General features: G+C 39.5%; 1 protein-coding gene across 1 annotated transcript in view; it reads left to right on the top strand.

The window, feature by feature from the left end:
* LOC130282229 (ovostatin-like) overlaps positions 1–20,326 on the top strand; it is a 63,988-nt gene extending 43,662 nt beyond the window's left edge. Inside the window, exons 21-36 of the mRNA XM_056530248.1 lie at positions 385–503; positions 1,144–1,195; positions 2,926–3,009; positions 3,334–3,510; positions 5,649–5,730; positions 6,810–6,969; positions 8,329–8,403; positions 10,111–10,273; positions 11,028–11,248; positions 11,845–12,060; positions 13,204–13,328; positions 15,112–15,202; positions 15,741–15,803; positions 16,941–17,043; positions 18,446–18,503; positions 20,210–20,326. Coding sequence (XP_056386223.1) covers positions 385–503; positions 1,144–1,195; positions 2,926–3,009; positions 3,334–3,510; positions 5,649–5,730; positions 6,810–6,969; positions 8,329–8,403; positions 10,111–10,273; positions 11,028–11,248; positions 11,845–12,060; positions 13,204–13,328; positions 15,112–15,202; positions 15,741–15,803; positions 16,941–17,043; positions 18,446–18,492 — 1,778 coding nt within the window. The 3' untranslated portion in view covers positions 18,493–18,503; positions 20,210–20,326. The remainder of the gene's footprint in view (positions 1–384; positions 504–1,143; positions 1,196–2,925; positions 3,010–3,333; positions 3,511–5,648; positions 5,731–6,809; positions 6,970–8,328; positions 8,404–10,110; positions 10,274–11,027; positions 11,249–11,844; positions 12,061–13,203; positions 13,329–15,111; positions 15,203–15,740; positions 15,804–16,940; positions 17,044–18,445; positions 18,504–20,209) is intronic.
* The last annotated feature ends 479 nt before the right edge of the window (positions 20,327–20,805 follow it).

Raw genomic sequence — 20,805 nt, 5'->3', positions numbered from 1 at the left:
TCTTTGTGGTTGCTAGTTGAGCAGAGGCATAGTTCTCTTTCAATGACTAGTATTACCCTAATCTAATGAATGGGGGTCAAGCTGAAGATGGCTTCATATGGTTCCTGCAATGGCTGCCTCTGGTGGAATATGGGATTATAGGCCACCCATTGAAAAGATTGGGTAACTAGATAATATATGGCTGTACTAAGTCCTCAAAGTGCAACCTGAATAGAAGAGAAGAGGTTTTGCTATGACATACATGTTTCTAATAGGATATGTGGACAAGGGTTTCTTATTATTATAGTAGCATCTTGTTCTAATATTTTTAAATGCTTTTATATGTTCAGCTCGGGTGCTACAATTCAGTCTACTCAACCTATCAATGTCTATGTATTGTTGCAGGTGTGGTGTCCGTCAGTATAACAGGCGAAGCATTTAACATTGGAGATTCATGTGATGGTCCTGCTGACCCCAATGAGCCCAACTATAAAGACACCGTCATACGAACCATGATTGTAGAGGTGAATTTATTTCTAATGAATAATATCAAAATCTATATTAAAATAAATCTGTCGACTCTAGGCCATGCTCAGAGCTCAAGTGTCAAAGAGGTGGTGCTAAGCTGCAACATGCATGCCTCCTCCCTCCTCCACTCCTCCTTGCCCTGACTGATTGATGTACAGGAATCAGTGCTCGAAAGACAAGGACTGTGTGTCAACTTATCAAGTCTGGGACAGATGGGAGAGGGAGGAGGCATGCATGCTGCCCCTTCAGGTCCTTCATGTTTGATATACCAATAACTTGTGTCTTAAACCTATTTATTGTTATTTTAATGTCACTTTAGAAGAAAAAGGGAATTTTTTTGATACAATACAATTATAACTAATGTTCCCTCTTATATGGCAGAGGCACCATGGGGCCCTTCAAACCCTGTGCAGAGGTACAGTGGAAAAATTGCCCATAGCAACCAATCAGATTACAGCTTTCATTATTCAGAGGCCTTTTTAATGAAGCAATCTGATTGGTTGATATAGGCAACTGCCCCACTGTTCTTTTTCACAAGTTAAATGGTTGCTATGGGCAACTTCTTCACTGTTCCTTTCCACAAGGTTTGATAAACATCTCCCTACAGTGCTAACTTTATTTTTGTCTCTATTTAAGGCGGAAGGGGTACCCAACGAAGTAACCAAGAGCAACTTAGTATGTGTAAAAGGTAAGAGTGTGTTACTTATCATAACAAAAGGCTATTAGAAGACAAAAATGACTCTGATTTACTAAAACTGTCTAAGGCCTCGAAGGCCATTCCTTGAAGGGAATTCGGCAGAAAACAGCAGGACAAAGCAGTTTTTCAGCACTAATTTTATGCACAGAATTTATAAAAAAAGGCGCAATTCTTTGCAAATTTTGCTAAAAAAAACAAAAATAAAAAATCCCCTCTATGGGATGGGTGTGTATAGACCTCAGGTGTAAATGTACAGTACACCCTTAAGCATTAAGTGACTTTGAACGAGCACAGAGCTGCACTCGCTTCATGGGAGTGAGTGTCAATCCAATAATTGCATATAATAGTCCACAATGGGAACTTAAAAAAGAGTAATATAAAAAATTTTGTTAAAATTATTTAAGAGGCTCCTTATTAATCAAAACTAAAATATCACCCTTCTCTTCCCAAATCTCCCCCCTCCCCCCAAAGAAATACAAATAATAAACATATTAAGTATCGCTGGGTGCGTAATTGGGTGTTAAACAACGTCAACATAAAGAAATACCAGACACCAGAGTTGCTGATTTTTGGTCACATCATTTATCACAAGAAAATGAATAAGAAGTGATAAAAAAATGAGCCCTCATACATCCCTTTATATGGAAAAATAGAATAGTTGTAGAGATCAGAATAGGGCAATTCTTTAAAGGCCCCTAGACATCTTATTCCCTATTCAAAGGACAGGGGATAAGATGTCTGATCATGGGGCTCCCGCAGCTGGGACCCCCGCAATCTCTGTGCAGCACCCAGCATTTATTTAGAACCACGCCCCTCGTGATGTCACACCACACCCCCTCAATGCAAGTCTATGGGAGGGGGCGTGGGGGTCACCTCCCATGGACTTGCATTGAGGGAGCATGTTGTGACATCACGAGGGGCGTGGCCATGACATCACGACCCCCGCCGCCTGCTCCAAGCATTCGGAACAAAATGTTCCGAATGATAGGGCTGCGGAGTACCCCTTTAAGCATACTACTCAGTAGTACAATAATAGAAAAACTATATAAACTGGGTGTTGTTTTATTCGTATTGACCTACAGAATAAAGAGAACATGGAATGCCTCTTAAAAGGCGAGGAGGAAAAAACTAAAATGCAAAAATGAAAATTATCTGTATCCACAAGGTCAAAATGGGCTGTGTCCCTAAGGGGTTAAAAGGGTTACCCAAAATCGAACAACACAGCAAATTTTTCCCTAATTCGGCACCACACCTGTCCTCAGGTTGTGTGTGGTATTACAACTTGGCCCCGTTCACGTCAATAAAAACTAAGTTGCAATACCACAAACAACCTGAGGACAGGTGTGGTGCTCTTTTTTAAAGAAATCAGCCTGTATAACCTCTTTAATACAACCATATATGTTATTGTATATAAAAGTATTTTATGTAAAAAAAACTTTAACCAGGGTTTGACAAGTAATTTAAAGTTCAGTTAAATTCTGTACTGCCTCCACTCTTCCCAAAAACAGCACCACATCTGCCCGTGGCTTGTGTCTGATATATGGGGCTGAGTTGCTGTACCACACATGACCTGTGGGCAAGTGTGGTGCTAAGCAACCAACCTGAACAATTCCTTTAACCCCAGTGGCTCCTTTAAGGGGGTTACCCCAGCTGCTGGGCCCCTACTATCTAAACTTTCATACAACTCGATGGGTATTTACCATGCTATCTATTTATTTCAGATACAACTGAAGTGATTCCCGTCAGCATTTCACCTCCCGAAAACTCCGTGGAAGATTCAGTAAAAGTGAAAGTTACTGTAATAGGTGAGGACAGATGAATTTAAGATTAAAGATATATGTATTTTTTTATTACCATTCTACATGTCTACCATATTATATAGGCAGACATAGCACACCATAGCAGTTAATACAAAAAGTCTTGGTCGGATGCAGTCGTAGAAGTAGAATACTAAAAACGTCTAAAGGGTCGGCACTCAAATCTGTTGTGGTGCACGTGGACTGTAGCAGGACAAATGGAGGAAAAAAACCCGGCACATACTTGTGTGTGCCGGGATTTTTTCCTCCATTTGTAGAAGTAGAATAAACTCAAAAATTTTACTCTTTTATTTCGATTTTCTATCCTCACAGGAGACATTTTGGGTCGTGCGTTGGTCAACCCAGAGTCTCTGATCAATGACCCCAAGGCATGTGGTGAACAGAATCTCGCCACTTTGATACCAATAGTTCTGGTCCTTGAATACCTGAAGGTAACCGGTCGCCTGACGGAGGAGATAAGATCCAGAGCCGTGCAGTTTATGGGGAATGGTAATATATCTATGTATAACTTTTTCAAAGCGTTGTAGGCTGCTCATTCATTTCTCCAGGTTGATACTTCTAATACTTGTAGTTGCACCGTGCTCTGAAATTCCCAACTGGGGAGTGTAGACAACTTTAGTCACTTCAGCTAATGTGATGACCAGGCCCAGGTTGGAGCTCTATAGGTCATTGAATGCAGCGACACAGAGAAGAAGAAAAGAAGCACTGGAACGGTGCTGGATCCATCAAAATAAAATAAAAGACAATGACGCGTTTCTGGGGTTAAATCCCCCATCCTCAGATTGGCAACATGCCAATCTGAGGAAGGGGGATTTAACCCCAGAAACGCGTCATTGTCTTTTATTAAATTTTGATATCAATAAGCTTGTTGATGCTTCACCTTCACTTTGGAATTCTGCCAATTTTGTGCAAGCACGAATACGAATTCAAAGCAGCTCCAGTGCATCTTTTCTTCTTCTCTGGATTTACCGACTGGTTCCTGCCAAGGATACCAGTTATTCGCACTGAAGGGCCGCATGTCTATTCCATTTCAGTACCCCACCTCTAAGGGGTGATGTGCAAGGGGGTCTAAAGGTGACAGACGAATCTATATTTTTACTTCTCTACTCACCCTACCCACAGAATTATACGAGGCACCATCCTCCTGCCTTTTTCTCCTTCTACCTTACTACCTGAATGCAGCGAGGCGTTTGTTTAGATTTATCATTGCTGACTAAACGGTACTCTTGGTATAGGAAACTTGAAGATAAAGATAGACCACCCCTTGAAAAGGAGTATGAATCCTTTTGCCAATTATCTAATAGAATGTAGAGTATAAAGAGTAAAACAAAGTGTATAAACACATAACAGCTTAGATCACAATCTTCAAAAGTCACAATTTATAAATGAAAACAAAATTATAATATAATATTATATTTATAAAGGGTGAGTAAGTTAAAAGGGGTACACCGGTGGAATTTTTTTTTCCAAATCAACTGGTGCATGGGAGTTAAACAGATTTGTAAATTACTTCTATATAAAAATCTTAAACCTTACAGTACTTATCAGCTGCTGTATTCTCCACAGAAAGTTGTGTAGTTCTTTACAGTCTGCTCTCTGCTGCCACCTCTGCCCGTGTCAGGAACTGTCCAGAGCAGGATAGGTTTGCTATGGGGATTTGTTCCTACTCTGGACAGTTGCTGACATGGACAGAGGTGGCAGCAGAGAGCACTGTGGTCAGACTGGAAAGAACTACATAACTTCCTCTGAAGCATACAGTGGCCGAAAAGTACTGGAAAGATTAAGATTTTTTAATAGAAGTAATTTACAAATCTGTTTAACTTTCTGGAGCCAGTTGATCTGAACATTTTTTTTTCCACCGGAGTACCCATTTAAGCCAGGGACATTTCCTTAGGTAAACCTTCAAAGGTTTTACCATTGTACAGACAAAGAGCATTTACCTTGCTGTATAGTTTTTTTTTTTTTAAATGCATCTATATGGGAGAGCATTGTCTACCTGTTATTTTGTACAGTAAAAAAAAGAGATACACCATGAAGACCCTCCATACAATATGCCGAAAGGACTCTCTTTCACTGGTTCAATGGGCCCTTTAAACATGTCCAGTGTATGCGCTGGGAGATAAACATGATACATGGTTATGATAATTATTACATTCAATATTAATGGGGTATTCCAGGGAAAAAAAACATCTATTATATATATATCAACTGGCTCTAGAAAGTTAAACAGATTTGTAAATTACTTCTATTATTTTTTTAATCCTTTCAGTACTTATGAGCTGCTGAAGTTGAGTTGTTCTTTTCTGTCTAAGTGCTCTCTGATGACACCTGTCTCGGGATCTGTCCAGAGTAGAAGCGAATCCCCATAGAAAACCTCTTCTACTCTGTGCAGTTCCCAAGACAAGCAGAGATGTCAGCAGAGAGCACTGTTGCCAGACAGAAAAGAACAACTCAACTTCAGCAGCTGATAATTATTGGAAGGATTAAGATTTTTTTTAATAGAAGTAATTTACATATCTGTTTAACTTTCTTGAGCCAGTTGATATAAACAAAGTTATATAAAAAGTTTTTTCCTGGAATGCCTCTTTAAGTTCTGTGGAAAAGACAAATCTTCCTCTTTATTCTAGGATACAGGAGACAGCTACGCTACAGAAACTATGATGGAAGTTTCAGCGCTTTTGGACCCGGACGATCAGATGGAAGTTCATGGTGAGAACATAAAACAGGAAAGAGATTTTGCTTTGCTTAGGGTCTATTCAAACGGTAAAATTTCCGCTTGTGGAATTCCGCCTCAAATGAAAGCCCATAGACTTCTATGGGATTCCGCACTCCAATTCACACTTCTGAATTTCCGTTTGTGGAAGTCCGCCTTAAATGAAAGCCCATAGACTTCTATGGGATTCCGCACTCCCATTCACACTTCTGAATTTCCGCTTGTGGAAGTCCGCCTCAAATGAAAGCCCATAGACTTCTATGGGATTCCGCACTCCCATTCACACTTCTGAATTTCCGCTTGTGGAAGTCCGCCTCAAATGAAAGCCCATAGACTTCTATGGGATTCCGCACTCCCATTCACAATTCTGAATTTCCGCTTGTGGAAGTCCACCTCAAATGAAAGCCCATAGACTTCTATGGGATTCCGCACTCCAATTCACACTTCTGAATTTCCGCTTGTGGAATTCCACCTCAAATGAAATCCCATAGACTTCTATGGGATTCCGCACTCCCATTCACACTTCTGAATTTCCGCTTGTGGAAGTCCGCCTCAAATGAAAGCCCATAGACTTCTATGGGATTCCGCACTCCCATTCACACTTCTGAATTTCCGCTTGTGGAAGTCCGCCTCAAATGAAAGCCCATAGACTTCTATGGGATTCCGCACTCCCATTCACACTTCTGAATTTCCGCTAGCGGAAATTCAGAAGTGTGAATGGGAGTGCGGAATCCCATAGAAGTCTATGGGCTTTCATTTGAGGTGGATATTCTGCCGTGGGAATAGACCCTCAGAGTTCTTCATTGACACAGATACATGTCTAAATCAGCTACCCCTGTTACTTTAAAGCATTCACAAGAATTTACCAAATTAACCCCCATATATAGAATTACAGGTCAAATTCTTCTTAAAATAAGAGTGCTCCATCTGAAATATCAATCTTGTTCATAGAAGAGAGAAAATCTTTTTTTATTTTTTTATTTTTTTTACATTGGCTGCTACAAGCAATCTGGAAATATTTAATTTTGTATGGAATTATTCTCTTAATCTGGTTGGTTTCCATCTTTGTATCCAGGTTGACTCTCCTGACACTGGCAACTTTCGAGCGCATTAAGCCATACACCATGGTGGAAGACAGAATAGCTAACCAAGCCTTGGTGTATCTAGAAGGATTAAGGGACAAGACTACCGGGGGCTACAGACCAAAAGGGACTCTTTTTAACAATGCACTAAAGGTAAAAAAAAAAAGAAAATGTTTGCGCTATGTTATAGGTCTGGGTAATGCATGCGTTATGATCTGATAAGGGGTCAATAAAGAAGCTGGGAGATCTATGTAACTGTGATCATAGTCATGTAAGGACCCCCCAGGACAAATGCAAAAGGGGGGCCGCATGAAAACATGAACTATGATATATGGTTGGATGTTGCTACCCCTTTAATTATTTGGCATTTGTCATTGGGATTTTTCAGTTAGTTCTTAAAGGGGTATTCCAGGCCAAAACTTTTTTATATATATATATATATATATATATATATATATATATATCAACTGGCTCCGGAAAGTTAAACAGATTTGTAAATTACTTCTATTAAAAAATCTTAATCCTTCCAATAGTTATTAGCTTCTGAAGTTGAGTTGTTGTTGTTTTCTGTCTAACTGCTCTCTAATGACTCACGTCCCGGGAGTTGTGCAGTTCCTATGGGGATATTCTCCCATTTTATATTATTATTTTATATATTATTTAATTATTTATTTTTATTGTTAATTGATTTTAATTTAAATAAACATTGCAGCCTTTATTTTTCTCTATTACTGGTTAATCTTACATGTAGACAAATGGTTCTATGTTTTCATGGGTGGGTGCAGACAGCACAGGGCCCCTTGTACTAAAAAGAACAGTCTACAGTATACCTCCCCTAATATTTCATGCCACTGTATCTACCTGTGACACTCAAAAAAATATGTGAGCTATGAGATCTATTAATTCCATCCCTCACATGCAAGATAAATCAACTGGTGTCAGAAAGATAAACAGATTTGTAAATGACTTCTATTTTAAAATCTTAACCCTTCCAGTACTTATCAGCTGCTGTATGTTCCAGAGTAAATTGTGCAGTTCTTTCCAGTCTGACCACAGTGCTCTCTGCTGACACCTCTGTCCATTTCAGGAACTGTCCAGAGCAGGAGCAAATGCCCATAGAAAACCTCTCCTGCTCCGGACAGTTCCTGACAGAGACAGAGGTGTCAGCAGAGAGCACTGTGGTCAGACTGAAAACAACTACACAACTTCCTCTGGGGTATACAGCAGCTCATAAGTACTGGAAGGGCTAAGATTTTAAAACAGATGTAGATCTTTTTAATGTTCTGGCACTAGTTGATTTAGAAAAAAAATGTTTGCCACTGGAGTACCCCTTTAATCGTTATGAAGTGTAGAGTTATCAGGCAATTTTCTCCTGAGTTATGGGACTATTTTTGTTGCCCGCTGGACATGCAGAATTGCACTGTATCATATATTTCTGTACATTGTATAGCTCAATAACATTGCTATATATTTGTAAACCAGACTGTTTGCTCATCCTTTCTTATGTTTCAGGGCGGTGCTGAAGATGACGTCAGCTTTACCGCAGCAATGGCGGCCTACCTGCTCCAGACCTCTTATGCAGCCACAGTAAGTCATTACATATGTGAAGCTGTTTATTGGCTTCTACCTGAGCATTAGGAAACAACAGATTACAGCATTGTAACAACAAATCTGCACCGATTTACACTGTAATTTGTCTCCAGATTTATAATTAAAAATGTAGGTTAGTTACTATAAAATTGCTCCTATGTAGAAGTGATGAGTTAATAAAAAAATAATAATTATAATAATAATTAATATGAATGCGACACATCAAATATCAATTCTTTTATAAAGGTTAGAGTAGGCCATAGGCAAAAAGGACAACCGCCTTGTGGTCACCCACCGCAAACTATTTATTTTAATCTCTGCTGTTTCAAACATCCCCCCCCCCCATGCAATTCTTAACGCATTTGTAAATGATTTAATTTGCCAAAAAAGATTATTTACCCCAGAAAAAAAAAACTCCAAAGTCTTGGCCACTAGGTGTCTTTCTTTCCGTCTGCTGTCATCTGTCTATCGTTTGGCTACATCTGTCTCTAGTAACAGATCAGGACATAACATTGTTGCTGCTATGTGCGGGGGAGAGGGTGAGAGCAGTGTTTATCTGCAGTCTGTGAACCTGTCTTAATCCTCCAATGGATCCATACAGGTCCTGAAAGGTAAAACAAGGCTTCCCTATCATATATTATCATCCAAAAACTTCTGGACAGTTGTTCCATTCTGAAATACCAGTGTACCTACTGCTGTTCATCCACAGTGCCGTAATGTAATTATCCCTTCTCCACTCCCTTTAGCTTGTTGGCAGCAGCATTTAAGTACTTAGTGCAACCCCTTCCTTAGTGTGCTGTTTCTTTCTGTCATTTGGCAAACAATTCTTGGAAAGGAAAGCCCCCAGCTGACAAAAAGTCTGACTTTGGCCTCTAAATTTAAAAGAGTAACAAATAGCTATGCACCTATGAGGGGACTTTCTGGGGTTTAAGGATAACAATAAGAACCCTAAACATGTCTGAAGAGTTAATATAACAAAACAATGCATGCTTTAAAAGTCTTTTGAATCAACAGGTACACTTTATAATCCATAGAGGCTCAATAGTATCTGCCTATCACTTGTACATTAGGCACCATATAGCAGTATCATTATGGCACTTAATTGTCACTATACAGTACATGTCGACTGCTTAAAGGGGTACTCCATTGGGGGGGAAAAATTGTCAAATCAACTGGTACCAGAAATTTAAACAGATTTGTAAACTACTTCTATTTAAAAATATTAATCCTTCCAGTACTTATCAGCTGCTGTATGCTCCACAGGAAGTTGTGTTTCTTTCTGGATTTCTTTCCAGTCTGACCACAGTGCTCTCTGCTGACACCTCTGTCCATATCAGGAATTGTCCAGAGTACAAGCAAATCCCCACAGCAAACCTCTCTGCTCTTGACAATTCCTGATATATGCAGAGATGTCAGCAGAGAGCAAGTGGTCAGACAGAAAAGAACTCCAGAAAGAAATGCAACCTCCTCTGGAGCATACAGCAGCTGTTAAGTACTGGAAGGATTAAGATTTTTTAATAGAAGTAATTTACAAATCTGTTGAACTTTCTGGCACCAGTTGGTTTGAAAAAAAAATTCTACCGATGTACCCCTTTAATATCTTGTAGGAGTTTGTGTTCTTACTAATAGTTTTGATGATTTTATTACACATTTGTAGAGTAATTTCTATCATGATACTTATGAAGTTTTTACTTTAATGCTCAGCCCACACTGCTCCGTGAAGCCATGAACTTCCTGGACGGCGCCTCTAGGAGAGAACAAAGTGTCTACAATTTGGCTTTGCTGTTATATGTCTTCCGAGTGGCTGGAAATGAGGAGAGGAGCAACGCAACATTTACCAAGCTGAAGGAACTGCAGATCGAAGAAGGTACGGATGGCGTCTATTGACCAGCTTTATATCTAAATTCTCTAAATTCTTCATGCAAAGTGACTTTTTTGTCGGTCCTCTGATGTCCTGCACCTGGGGCAAATGCCCTTTTAGTCCTTAACACCCCCCCCCCCCCCCATGCCACTCACTATGAACTAAAATCCAAGAATAACGTTGGTAGTAGCACAGTGTAGTTCTTCTGGCCAGTGATGTTTTTGGACTTTTTGGTCTCAGTAACCAAGACCTTAATGTTGTGAACGAGCACCAGCTTATTGGGTACTGGCGTAAAGGTGTACTCCACTGCCCCAGCATTCGGAACATTTTGTTCCAAACGCTTGGTGTGGGCTGCAGGGATTGTTGTGTCACGACCCCTGCAGCCCGCACTCAGCGTTCAGAACATTTAGGGGCAGTGGAGTACCCCTTTAAGAGAATTTTACCATAGTTTACCAAGTAGTTGTGCAGGATTAGAAACACGAGGCTTCTCTTTTCCCAAAAAAGCTTTTGTATGGTATTGTGGCTCCACCTCATGTTCTTTAATGGTGTTGAACTACAATATGAGGCACAGCCCTTATTATGGACAGGTTTATTGCTGTTTCTACAAAAGAAGCAGACATTTTAATCCGATACATCTCTTTTCATATTTTTTTTTTCTGCTCTTTTTAACTAGACAGATGGGGTTTATTTTGATGGATGTAACGTATTGAAGTTCTATTTATAACACGCATGCACGTTTTGTCTTTCTCATACCTTGCAGGGGGCACCATTCATTGGGAACGTCCGAACAAACCAAACAAGCCAACATCATACATATTCTCCCCACAAGCTGCATCTGGAGATATAGAGATCACTTCCTATGTATTATTGGCCATGTCCACAGGACCATCTCCACCCCTGGAGGACCTCAGCTACATGTCTCAGATAGCTCTCTGGTTATCTGAGCAGCAAACATCCTTCGGATCATACAGTTCCACAGCGGTAATACGCTTGAGAAGTGATAAATGGCTCTCTTGATGTTATAGTATAATATAATTGTAATTTTGGAAGCAGTAGGTTTTAGTTCCATGCCTTCCATAAGATTTATTAAAACATCAAGTTTGAGTCAATCTACATATTTTTCTCCACACCTAAAGTAGCTTCCTAATCTATCTTTATAGTGACCAGAGCTTTGTTTTTCAGATACAGAGCTCCAAATTCCCTACAAGACGTAGGCTTCTTTCACACTGCCGTTTCGCCCCGTCGAGAACAGCCATCAAACCGTCTCTTTTTTTTTTAGTTTGACGGCCGTCATTTTGACGGGGCGCAATGGCCATCAGCGGGTCTTGATGGACCCCATTGTAGTCAATGTTGTCTGTCGGGCATTGCTGTTTTCTAGCGAGAGTAGCGGAAGAAAAAGTTGGCACAGGCACAATTTTTTCTCCCGCTATTCTCCCTGGCAGCCCTGGCGGCCGTCACACTACCGTGTGACAACGGTAGTGTGAAAGGGGCCTTAGGGTGACAACACAACATGCTATCTGTGTGTATTACTCTGATGACTCTGGATCATGTTGATCTTTTACCTTTGTCTTCCTCAGGACACTATGGTGGCCCTACAAGCAATGTGTAGTTATGGCACCAAGGTTTACCAAAAAGATGCCAGTAATACCGTTGAAGTCAAATCCGGAGATGCCGTCGTCAAAAATTTCAACCTTGACTCTGAGAATAGGAACTTGCTGCAAACCTACTCACTGCCCAACGTCCCTGGAGATTATAGCATGACCGCTACTGGAAATGGTTGTGTCCTACTGCAGGTAATGTATGGTACTTCATTGTAGACCACAGATAATGCAAGATAATGAAAAGAACACATAAGATGTGTATATAAATGTGAATATCCGAATGTAACCATGATTGGGCAGAACTGCAAAGATCTTCATGATGCTGTGATGGGACAGCTTAAAACTATGTCCAAAACAATACAGTCGGATCCAACCTGGGATATCATAAACATATTTAAAAGCATCCTTTGGGTTTTGGGGTTGGCAAGAGAGGATGAGAGTTAGAGTTTGTAATATTTGTGACTCCTTATAAAGCAGCGGTCTCAAACTGTGGCCCTCCAAATATTGCAAAACTTCAACTCCCAGTATAGAATGTGTCGGCAGATAAGAGCTATTTGGCCCATCTAGTCTGCCCAATAATCTCAATACTTATGAAAAGTCCTTGTCCCTATCTTATATGAAGGATAGTCTTATGCCTATCCCTGTCTTATATGAAGAATAGCCGTATACCTATCCCTATCTTATATGAAGGATAGCCTTATACCTATCCCTATCTTATATGAAGGATAACCTTATACCTATCCCTAACTTATATGAAGGATAGCCTTATGCCTGTCCCTATCTTATATGAAGGATATCCTTATGCCTATCCCTTTCTTATATGAAGGATAGCCTTGTACCTATCCCAATCTTATATGAAGGATAACCTTATGCCTATCCCATACATGCTTAAACTCCTTCATTGTATTTGCAGCTCCCACTTCTGCAGGAAGGCTATTCCATGCATCCACTACTCTCTCAGTAAAGTAATACTCCCTGATATTACTGCAGAAACATTTTCCCCTCTAATATAAAATGATGTCCTCTTGTGGTAGTTTTCTTCTTAAAACATACTCTCCACAAGTGAATAAAGTGAATCACACAAGTGAATAATGTTCTGTTTTTAACCAATCCTGAGCCCTCAATGGTCTAACTTGGACTAGACTTGCCGGTTTCCGTTATTGCTCTATCCCCTATTTAGACATGGACCTTCTTACAGAAGATGTATTTAAAAGTGCTATTTTTCCAGTCTCAAGAAAATTCCTTGATAATAGAGATATTCATCTGTTAAACATGTTTGGAAACAGCCAACACAATGTCATTAACTTGCTCTTTTCTGACCATGTTTTCCCGTAGACCACTGTAAACTTCAATATTCCAGTCAATGAGGAAGACTCTGCTTTCCTTCTGTCTGTCAGTGTTCCCTCGGAGAGCTGTGTGGATGGAGTGGCCTATACCTTGCCCGTTTCCATGAATGTCAGGTATGTAACATCCTCTTCCTTAGTGAATGGGGATTCTCTTCTTAGACACCAACAGTATGACATATGTATGGGAAACCCTAAGAGCCCTATCCATTCGAAGCATGGAATTCCCTTGGCTGCTGTCTGCTTTCTGCCATATCCTGATATTGTCATAAGATGTGAGACCCTTTTCAGTCTGTGGTTGCTCCAGAAGCAGTCAACAAATTTGCTAGACTGTTTTTGTAATTCCCAAAGGCTGGACTGGAGAAAGAGGGCCTACCAACAGGAGAGGAGCCCCATTCTCCTGATAGCTGGAAGTCCTTCAAGTGGCATATCCTGTGGATGGGTAAATCTCTTTAAAGAGAACTTCACCCAAAACTCCGTAAACCACTTTTAACTATATCAGAAGATAGAGAGATCAAAAGTGCAATAAAGGAAGCCAAACAGAATAAGATTGGTTGAAAAATTTGATGTAAAATTGACTTCACAACCACATTTCCTATGAGGTGCAGAGCAGTGGAGACCTTTGTAGGATCGCAACCACTACATCTATCCACTACATCTATATATTCTCACATACAGGTCCCTTGTATTTGGTGAATGGAATCCACATAAGGTCCCCATCCACCGGATTGACATGGAGTCATCATGCTTGCCTAGTCCTATACATTGACTTACCTACCAATACATGATGCTTTCAAAGGGGTATAAGGAAAACATTTTACCTTATTACAGTAGACTCTCAACTTACAATGGCCTCAGATTACAGTATATTCAACATACAATGATCTTTTCTGGACCATTGTAACCTGAAACAAGACTCACCATACAATGCTACAGAAAGTCCAGATCTGTGAAACGTGTTGAAGAACTGACCAATCAGCAGAATGGACATTCACTGGTAAAACCCCTGTATTACTAAAGTGCATGTACTGACTGTCTGTCTGGTAGCGCCTCCTACAGTACAGGGAGGTGTTACATGTTCTGTACTACTCTTTACCTGTGCCAGGGTTAGCTCCTCCTTTGGACACCAGGTAGGGGCGGCTTCATGTTACTTTTTTAGGACACTGTGTACTGTACAGGACCCTGAAGAAGCTCCTGTCCTCTACATAGACAGTGATTACAGCTTCCAGCAGATCTATCTTACTTTTATATGTAAGGATTTGCTTTATCTATATTAGTTATCTACTTATATTTCTTTAATCCTCACTTTTTCCTGTTTTTGGATGACATTTTGGGGCTTCAGAACCAGTTACCAGGTTTCTATAGAGCTATGGTCTCAACATACTACGGTTTTAAGATACAATGGTCGTCCTGGAACCAATTAAATGGGTATTCCAGGAAAAAAAAACTTTTTATATATCCACTGGCTCAAGAAAGTTAAACAGATTTGTAAATTACTTCTATTAAAAAATCTTAATCCTTCCAATAATTATCAGCTGTTGAAGTTCAGTTCTTTTCTGTCTGGCAACGGTGCTCTCTGCTGACACCTCTGTCTGTCTTGGGAACTGCACAGAGTAAAAGAGGCTTGCTATGGGGATTTGCTTCTACTCTGGACAGTTCCCGAGACAGGTATCATCAGAGAGCACTTAGTCAGAAAAGAACAACTCAACTTCAGCAGCTCATAAGTACTGAAAGGATTACGATTTTTTTAATAGAAGTTATTTACAAATCTGTTTAACTTTCTGGAGCCAGTTGAGATATATATATATATATATATATTTTTTTTTTCCTTATATCACTCTTGTATGGAGCACGTCTACCTGGTCTAACACATTATATCTTTTGTTTCCTCTCTCTGCAGTTATAATGGTCTCAGGAATGAGTCCAACATGGCTTTAATAGACATGGATCTGCCATCTGGATACACCGTGGAATATCAGTCTCTAGTGGAGGTAAGAATTCAGACTGTGCACAATCTATTCCTCACAATGTACTTGATACAGGTACAGATGTAGCAGAGCTGAACATGGCCTCTGGCCCAACTCACCATGACTCTGTGGAGTTTTACCTTTAAGGATGCGTTCCCACAGAGCGTATACTCAGCGTATTTCACACTGTGCAAAATTTACGGCAGCAGCGTGAAATACGCTGCTTATTCCTGTCTCACCATACACACAGGGCTCTCTGGCGGCAGCCCTACGTGTGCAGTGACTTTTGGAGGCGGAGCCGCTCGTCACAGACACGCCTACACACGGCCCCGCCTCTAAAACTCACTACACGCATAGGGCTGCCGCCGGAAAGCCCTGTGTGTATGGTGAGCAAGGAATATGCTGCGTATTTCCTGCTGCTGTCGTAAATTTTGCACAGTGTGAAATACGCTGCGTATACGCCCTGTGGGAACGCACCCTAAAAGAAACAAGGGCAGTAAAAAAGTTTTACTATGTTTTATATTCTCTTCTCATCATTTTTGTATGTTTTCTTTTGTTATAGCTGAGGAACAAAGTGCCCAAAGTGGAACAGAAGAACAATCACGTCATCATCTATCTGGAGAGTGTAAGTTATGTTAGATAGATGGATAGATAGATATTATACGGAGGTGACACTTTCTTCAAGTCTATACCTTATCAGATGATCTGTCCTGTGTGGACAGTGATAATAACAAAGGTGAAACTAAAACATATACGTCTCTACCATTTATTTTTTATTTATTTTTTGCTAACTTAGTTCTGCTGAATCTGTAATATTAGATAAGGCTGTTCCAATGGTTCTGGTTAATTCTAACATTGTAGGTGTAGGAATAAGGTAGAAATAAAGATTTTTTTTCCCCTAGAAACAGTGCCACTCTATCCCACAGGCTGTGTCTGGTATTGCAACATTTAAAGGGTAACTCTCATCTAATAAACTTTTGATATATTTTAGATTAATGAATGTTGAATAACTTTCCAATAGCATGTTAATGAAAAATAGGCTTCTTTCTATTGTATTTTTCCCGATCAGTCCCGTCAGCAAGCATTTCTGACTCCTGCTGGAGTCCTAAACACTCAGAGCTGCCAGCCTGCTTTGTTCACAGCCAAACAGGTTGTGAACAAAGCAGGATGGCAGCTCTGAGTGTTCTCCTTTGTGAAAAAAGCAGACTGGCAGCTCGTAGTGTTTAGGACTCCAGCATGAGTCTGAAATGCTTGCTGCCAGGACTGGTAGGGAGACCCCTAGTGGTCATTTCTTCAAAGTGGAAAATGAAATAGAAAGAAGCATATTTTTTAATAACATGCAATTGTAAAGTTATTCTGCATACATTAATCTATAATATATCAAAAGTTTTTTTGATGAGAGGTACCCTTTAAGTGAATAAGGCTAAGCTGCAATATCAGAGATAGCTAATGGACCAAGGCGGCACTGTTGCTTTTCTCAAGTAAACCTTTATAAATATGGGAATATATGTCTGTAAATAGCTTCATTGGGTAATGTTATCTACTTATTAGGGCAGTGTTTCCCAACCACAATGCATCCAGCTGTTGTAAAATTACAACTCCCAGCATGCCCGGACAGCCTTCGGCTGTCCGGGCATGCCGGGAGTTGTAGTTTTGCAACACCTGGATCCCCCTTTGTGGAAAAACACTGTATACGGGTCATTGTATGGTGCTGATCATGTACTTTATACCAGACTGACAATTCTCTCCTCTATGGCAATAGGTCTCCAGAAATATAATCTCTTTGAATTTGACACTAAGGATGAATACAAGGGTGCAGAACTTCCAACCAAAATATATTATGGTCTGGGACTACTATGAGAAAGGTAAGAAACAACCTCAGCTGCTGCAGAACATCTTAGTATACTTTTTCCCAGAAATGTCTGTTTTAGTAAACATTTACATTCCCTTGTGAAATTAACTTTACTTAGGACTCCTGTCCTGTGATGTTCCTGTTTTACACTTCCTGAAAATGTATAATTACATTGACAACTGGGCGTTACCATTCCCCATGCTGCAGTGTTATTCATTTGGAATACAAGATTTGTCAAAAATAGACATGTCCAGAATCATACTTTCATGTAAGCAAAACCACGGCTACATACAGTGGGCAATGTACACACAATCGTGTGGTGATTGGATACTGCTTGCGGGTGTGGTTTTGCATACATGTGGTGAACACAGTATAATACATGCCTCACCATCTCAGCCCGTCACCATCTACAGGGGAGGAAGTTAAAGGGGTATTCCAGGCAAAAACTTTTTATATATATATATATATATATATATATATATATATATATATCAACTGGCTCCGGAAAGTTAAACAGATTTGTAAATTACTTCTATTAAAAAATCTTAATCCTTCCAATAGTTATTAGCTTCTGAAGTTTTCTGTCTAACTGCTCAATGATGATGTCACGTCCCGGGAGCTGTGCATGATGGGAAAATATCCCCATAGGAGCTGCACAGCTCCTGGGACGTTAGCAGTTAGACAGAAAACAGCAACTCAACTTCAGAAGCTAATAACTATTGGAAGGATTAAGATTTTTTAATAGATGTAATTTACAAATCTGTTTAACTTTCCGGAGCCAGTTGATATATAAAAAAAAAAGTTTTTGCCTGGAATACCCCTTTAAACACCCAAGATAGGAAAAAGCTTGAAGTAAGCTGCTGGGGAGCAAGGAAAGGTCATTCCAATAGTTATTAGCTTCTGAAGTTTTCTGTCTAACTGCTCAATGATGATGTCACATCCCCGCAGCTGTGCATGATGGGAAAATATCCCCATAGGAGCTGCACAGCTCCTGGGACGTGAGTCATCAGAAAGCAGTTAAACAGAAAACATCAACTCAACTTCAGAAGCTAATAACTATTGGAAGGATTAAGATTTTTTAATAGAAGTAATTTACAAATCTGTTTAACTTTCCGGAGCCAGTTGATATATATATATATATATGTATGTATATATATATATATATATATATATATATATATATATATATATATATATTAAAAGTTTTTGCCTGGAATACCCCTTTAAACTTCCAAGATAGGAAAAAGCTTGAAGTAAGCTGCTGGGGAGCAAGGAAAGGTCATGCTCCTGCTCCACAGATGACCCCTTGAATCCTATGTGTATGACTGGCTTAAGAAAACATAATGAGAGATGTTCCAAGAGGAAAAATAAACATGTACTTTGTAGACTTATTTTCTCATTTTTATCTTTTACAGACGAGAATGGTATTGCAGTTCTCCGTCACCCCTGCTCTAACCAGTGATTATTATGAAGGTGAGGTCATGTGATGAATATCAATAGGTTAATAAAGGTTTATTAAAGAGTGTCCTGGGGCAACATCCGTTCCATCATCTGCCTCTGACATGTAAATATTTAAAGGGTTGTCCAGGAATAGATAAGAGCCACACCTAACCATGTGCTACATATGGTGCTGCAGCATTCAGGTAATTGGGGCTGAACTGTAATACCAGATGCCACCATGGACAGGAGTGGCACTGTTTGTAGAAAAGAAAATCAGCCTTTTTTTTTGCTAATTTTGTGTACAAACATTATGCTGATTTACAAGGGATATTTAATCACAACCATCTCTTATCATATTTTTTATTATTAGGGAATGTAGACATTATTCTAGGGGTTACTAGCTGGTCCAACCCGAAATCATATGACACATACATATCACTTTAAAATCACTTCCCCGGAGGCCTCCATAGTCTATCAACACCAACAATACAACACGAGAGTAGACTAAAAGTAATAATTTATTCCTGCAAACCTTACAGGCTGTTTGCCAAACACAAAAGCAGAACAATTCAGCAGAATCATTTTACCACCATCTCATTCTCTATTGAGTTGATAGAGATATCGGAAACAGGCAATGTCATCTTGATAGATAAATATGTCAAATGATTAGCCAGATAATACCACTTTAACTTCCAATATGTCCTTCGCCTATTCTCCGCCCTTAGTTTAGTCATAATTTCCCCATGTTGTTCATGTTATGAACCTTATTGAAAACACTTTGGTTGTTAGGCAGGACATTCCTAACAACAAGACTGTCAGACATGATATGCCATATTCAAAGTAATCTTTATTCTGTGGGTCAATATGATGAAAACAATACTCATATGTATATATATATATATATATATTTATATATTATTCGCGAATATCGCATATTCGTGAATTTCGCGAATATAGCGCTATATATTCGCAATTACGAATATTCGTTTATTTATTTATTTATTTTTTTATTTCTTCACAGTGCACATCAGTGTTCACCCCTCTCTGCTTCCAGCTTGTGGGGTGTAAAGAAGGCTGTAATACTACTGTGTGAGACTGGCGTGCGAAAATTCGCATATGCTAATTTTCGCATATGCGAATTGTCGCGTACACTAATTTTGTATATGCTAATTTTTCGCATACGCGAATGTTCGCATATGCGAAAATAAAACGAGAATATAACGAATATGCGAATATTCGCGAATATATGACGAATATTCGTCCATATATTCGCGAATTCGAATATGGCCTATGCCGCTCAACACTAATGATGGTATATGGCTAAGATACATCTACATTGGCCACTGAGACCCTCTTTATTCTGGAGGTGCGTTCACTTATACAATTATTTTATGTGAAAGTTTCTGCGATTTCATCAGGAATTCTTGCTGTAGTACATACAGTACAGACCGACATTGATTTAACAAAATAAAAGAGGTGACAGGTCACTACTTGGTGCAGAATCCATGGTGGGTAATCAAATTGCAGATCCACAGCAGAAATGTGAGCATCCTGCTCCAAAAAATCTCCTTTACTGTATATCATACAAACTATGCAGCCCCGCAGAGATAAAGGACATATTCAGCTCTGCTACATGTGATCCATTATTATCCATTTTCCTGTTCTGAACAGTAGTGTGTGTGTGTGTGTATCAGGCTATTATTACTGTTACTCATTTGTTCTTCTCTTTCTTCATGCAGGAGACCATGGGAAATCTTATTTTGCAAAATATAGGCCGTAACATACATAACTCATGTACTGATGGCCGCCATATCTTATAGATGTGTATGATAACTGCACCCCATGTATTTAGAACAAACTAATAAATATTCAATATTTTATTGTGTGTTGTGTCTCCAAATTTTATACTGCGGTAACAAATTGTATTTATAGGGATGGACTGGGAATCCTCGGGTCCTCAGTTTTCCTGTTATTTTGGAGGTTAAAGGGGTATTCCAGGAAAAAACTTTTATATATATCAACTGGCTCCAGAAAGTTAAACAGATTTGTAAATTAATTCTAGATTTGTAAATTACTTCTATTAAAAAATCTTAATCCTTTCAGTACTTATGAGCTTCTGAAGTTAAGGTTGTTCTTTACTGTCTAAGTGCTCTCTGATGACACCTGTCTTGGGAAACGCCCAGCTTAGAAGCAAATCCCCATAGCAAACCTCTTCTAAACTGGGCGTTTCCCGAGACAGGTGTCATCAGAGAGCACTTAGACAGAAAAGAACAACTTTAACTTCAGAAGCTCATAAGTACTGAAAGGATTAAGATTTTTTAATAGAAGTAATTTA

Source organism: Hyla sarda, chromosome 7, assembly GCF_029499605.1.
Source record: "Hyla sarda isolate aHylSar1 chromosome 7, aHylSar1.hap1, whole genome shotgun sequence".
NCBI classification, from domain to species: Eukaryota; Metazoa; Chordata; class Amphibia; order Anura; family Hylidae; genus Hyla; species Hyla sarda.
This window is presented reverse-complemented; position numbering and strand designations above follow the sequence as displayed.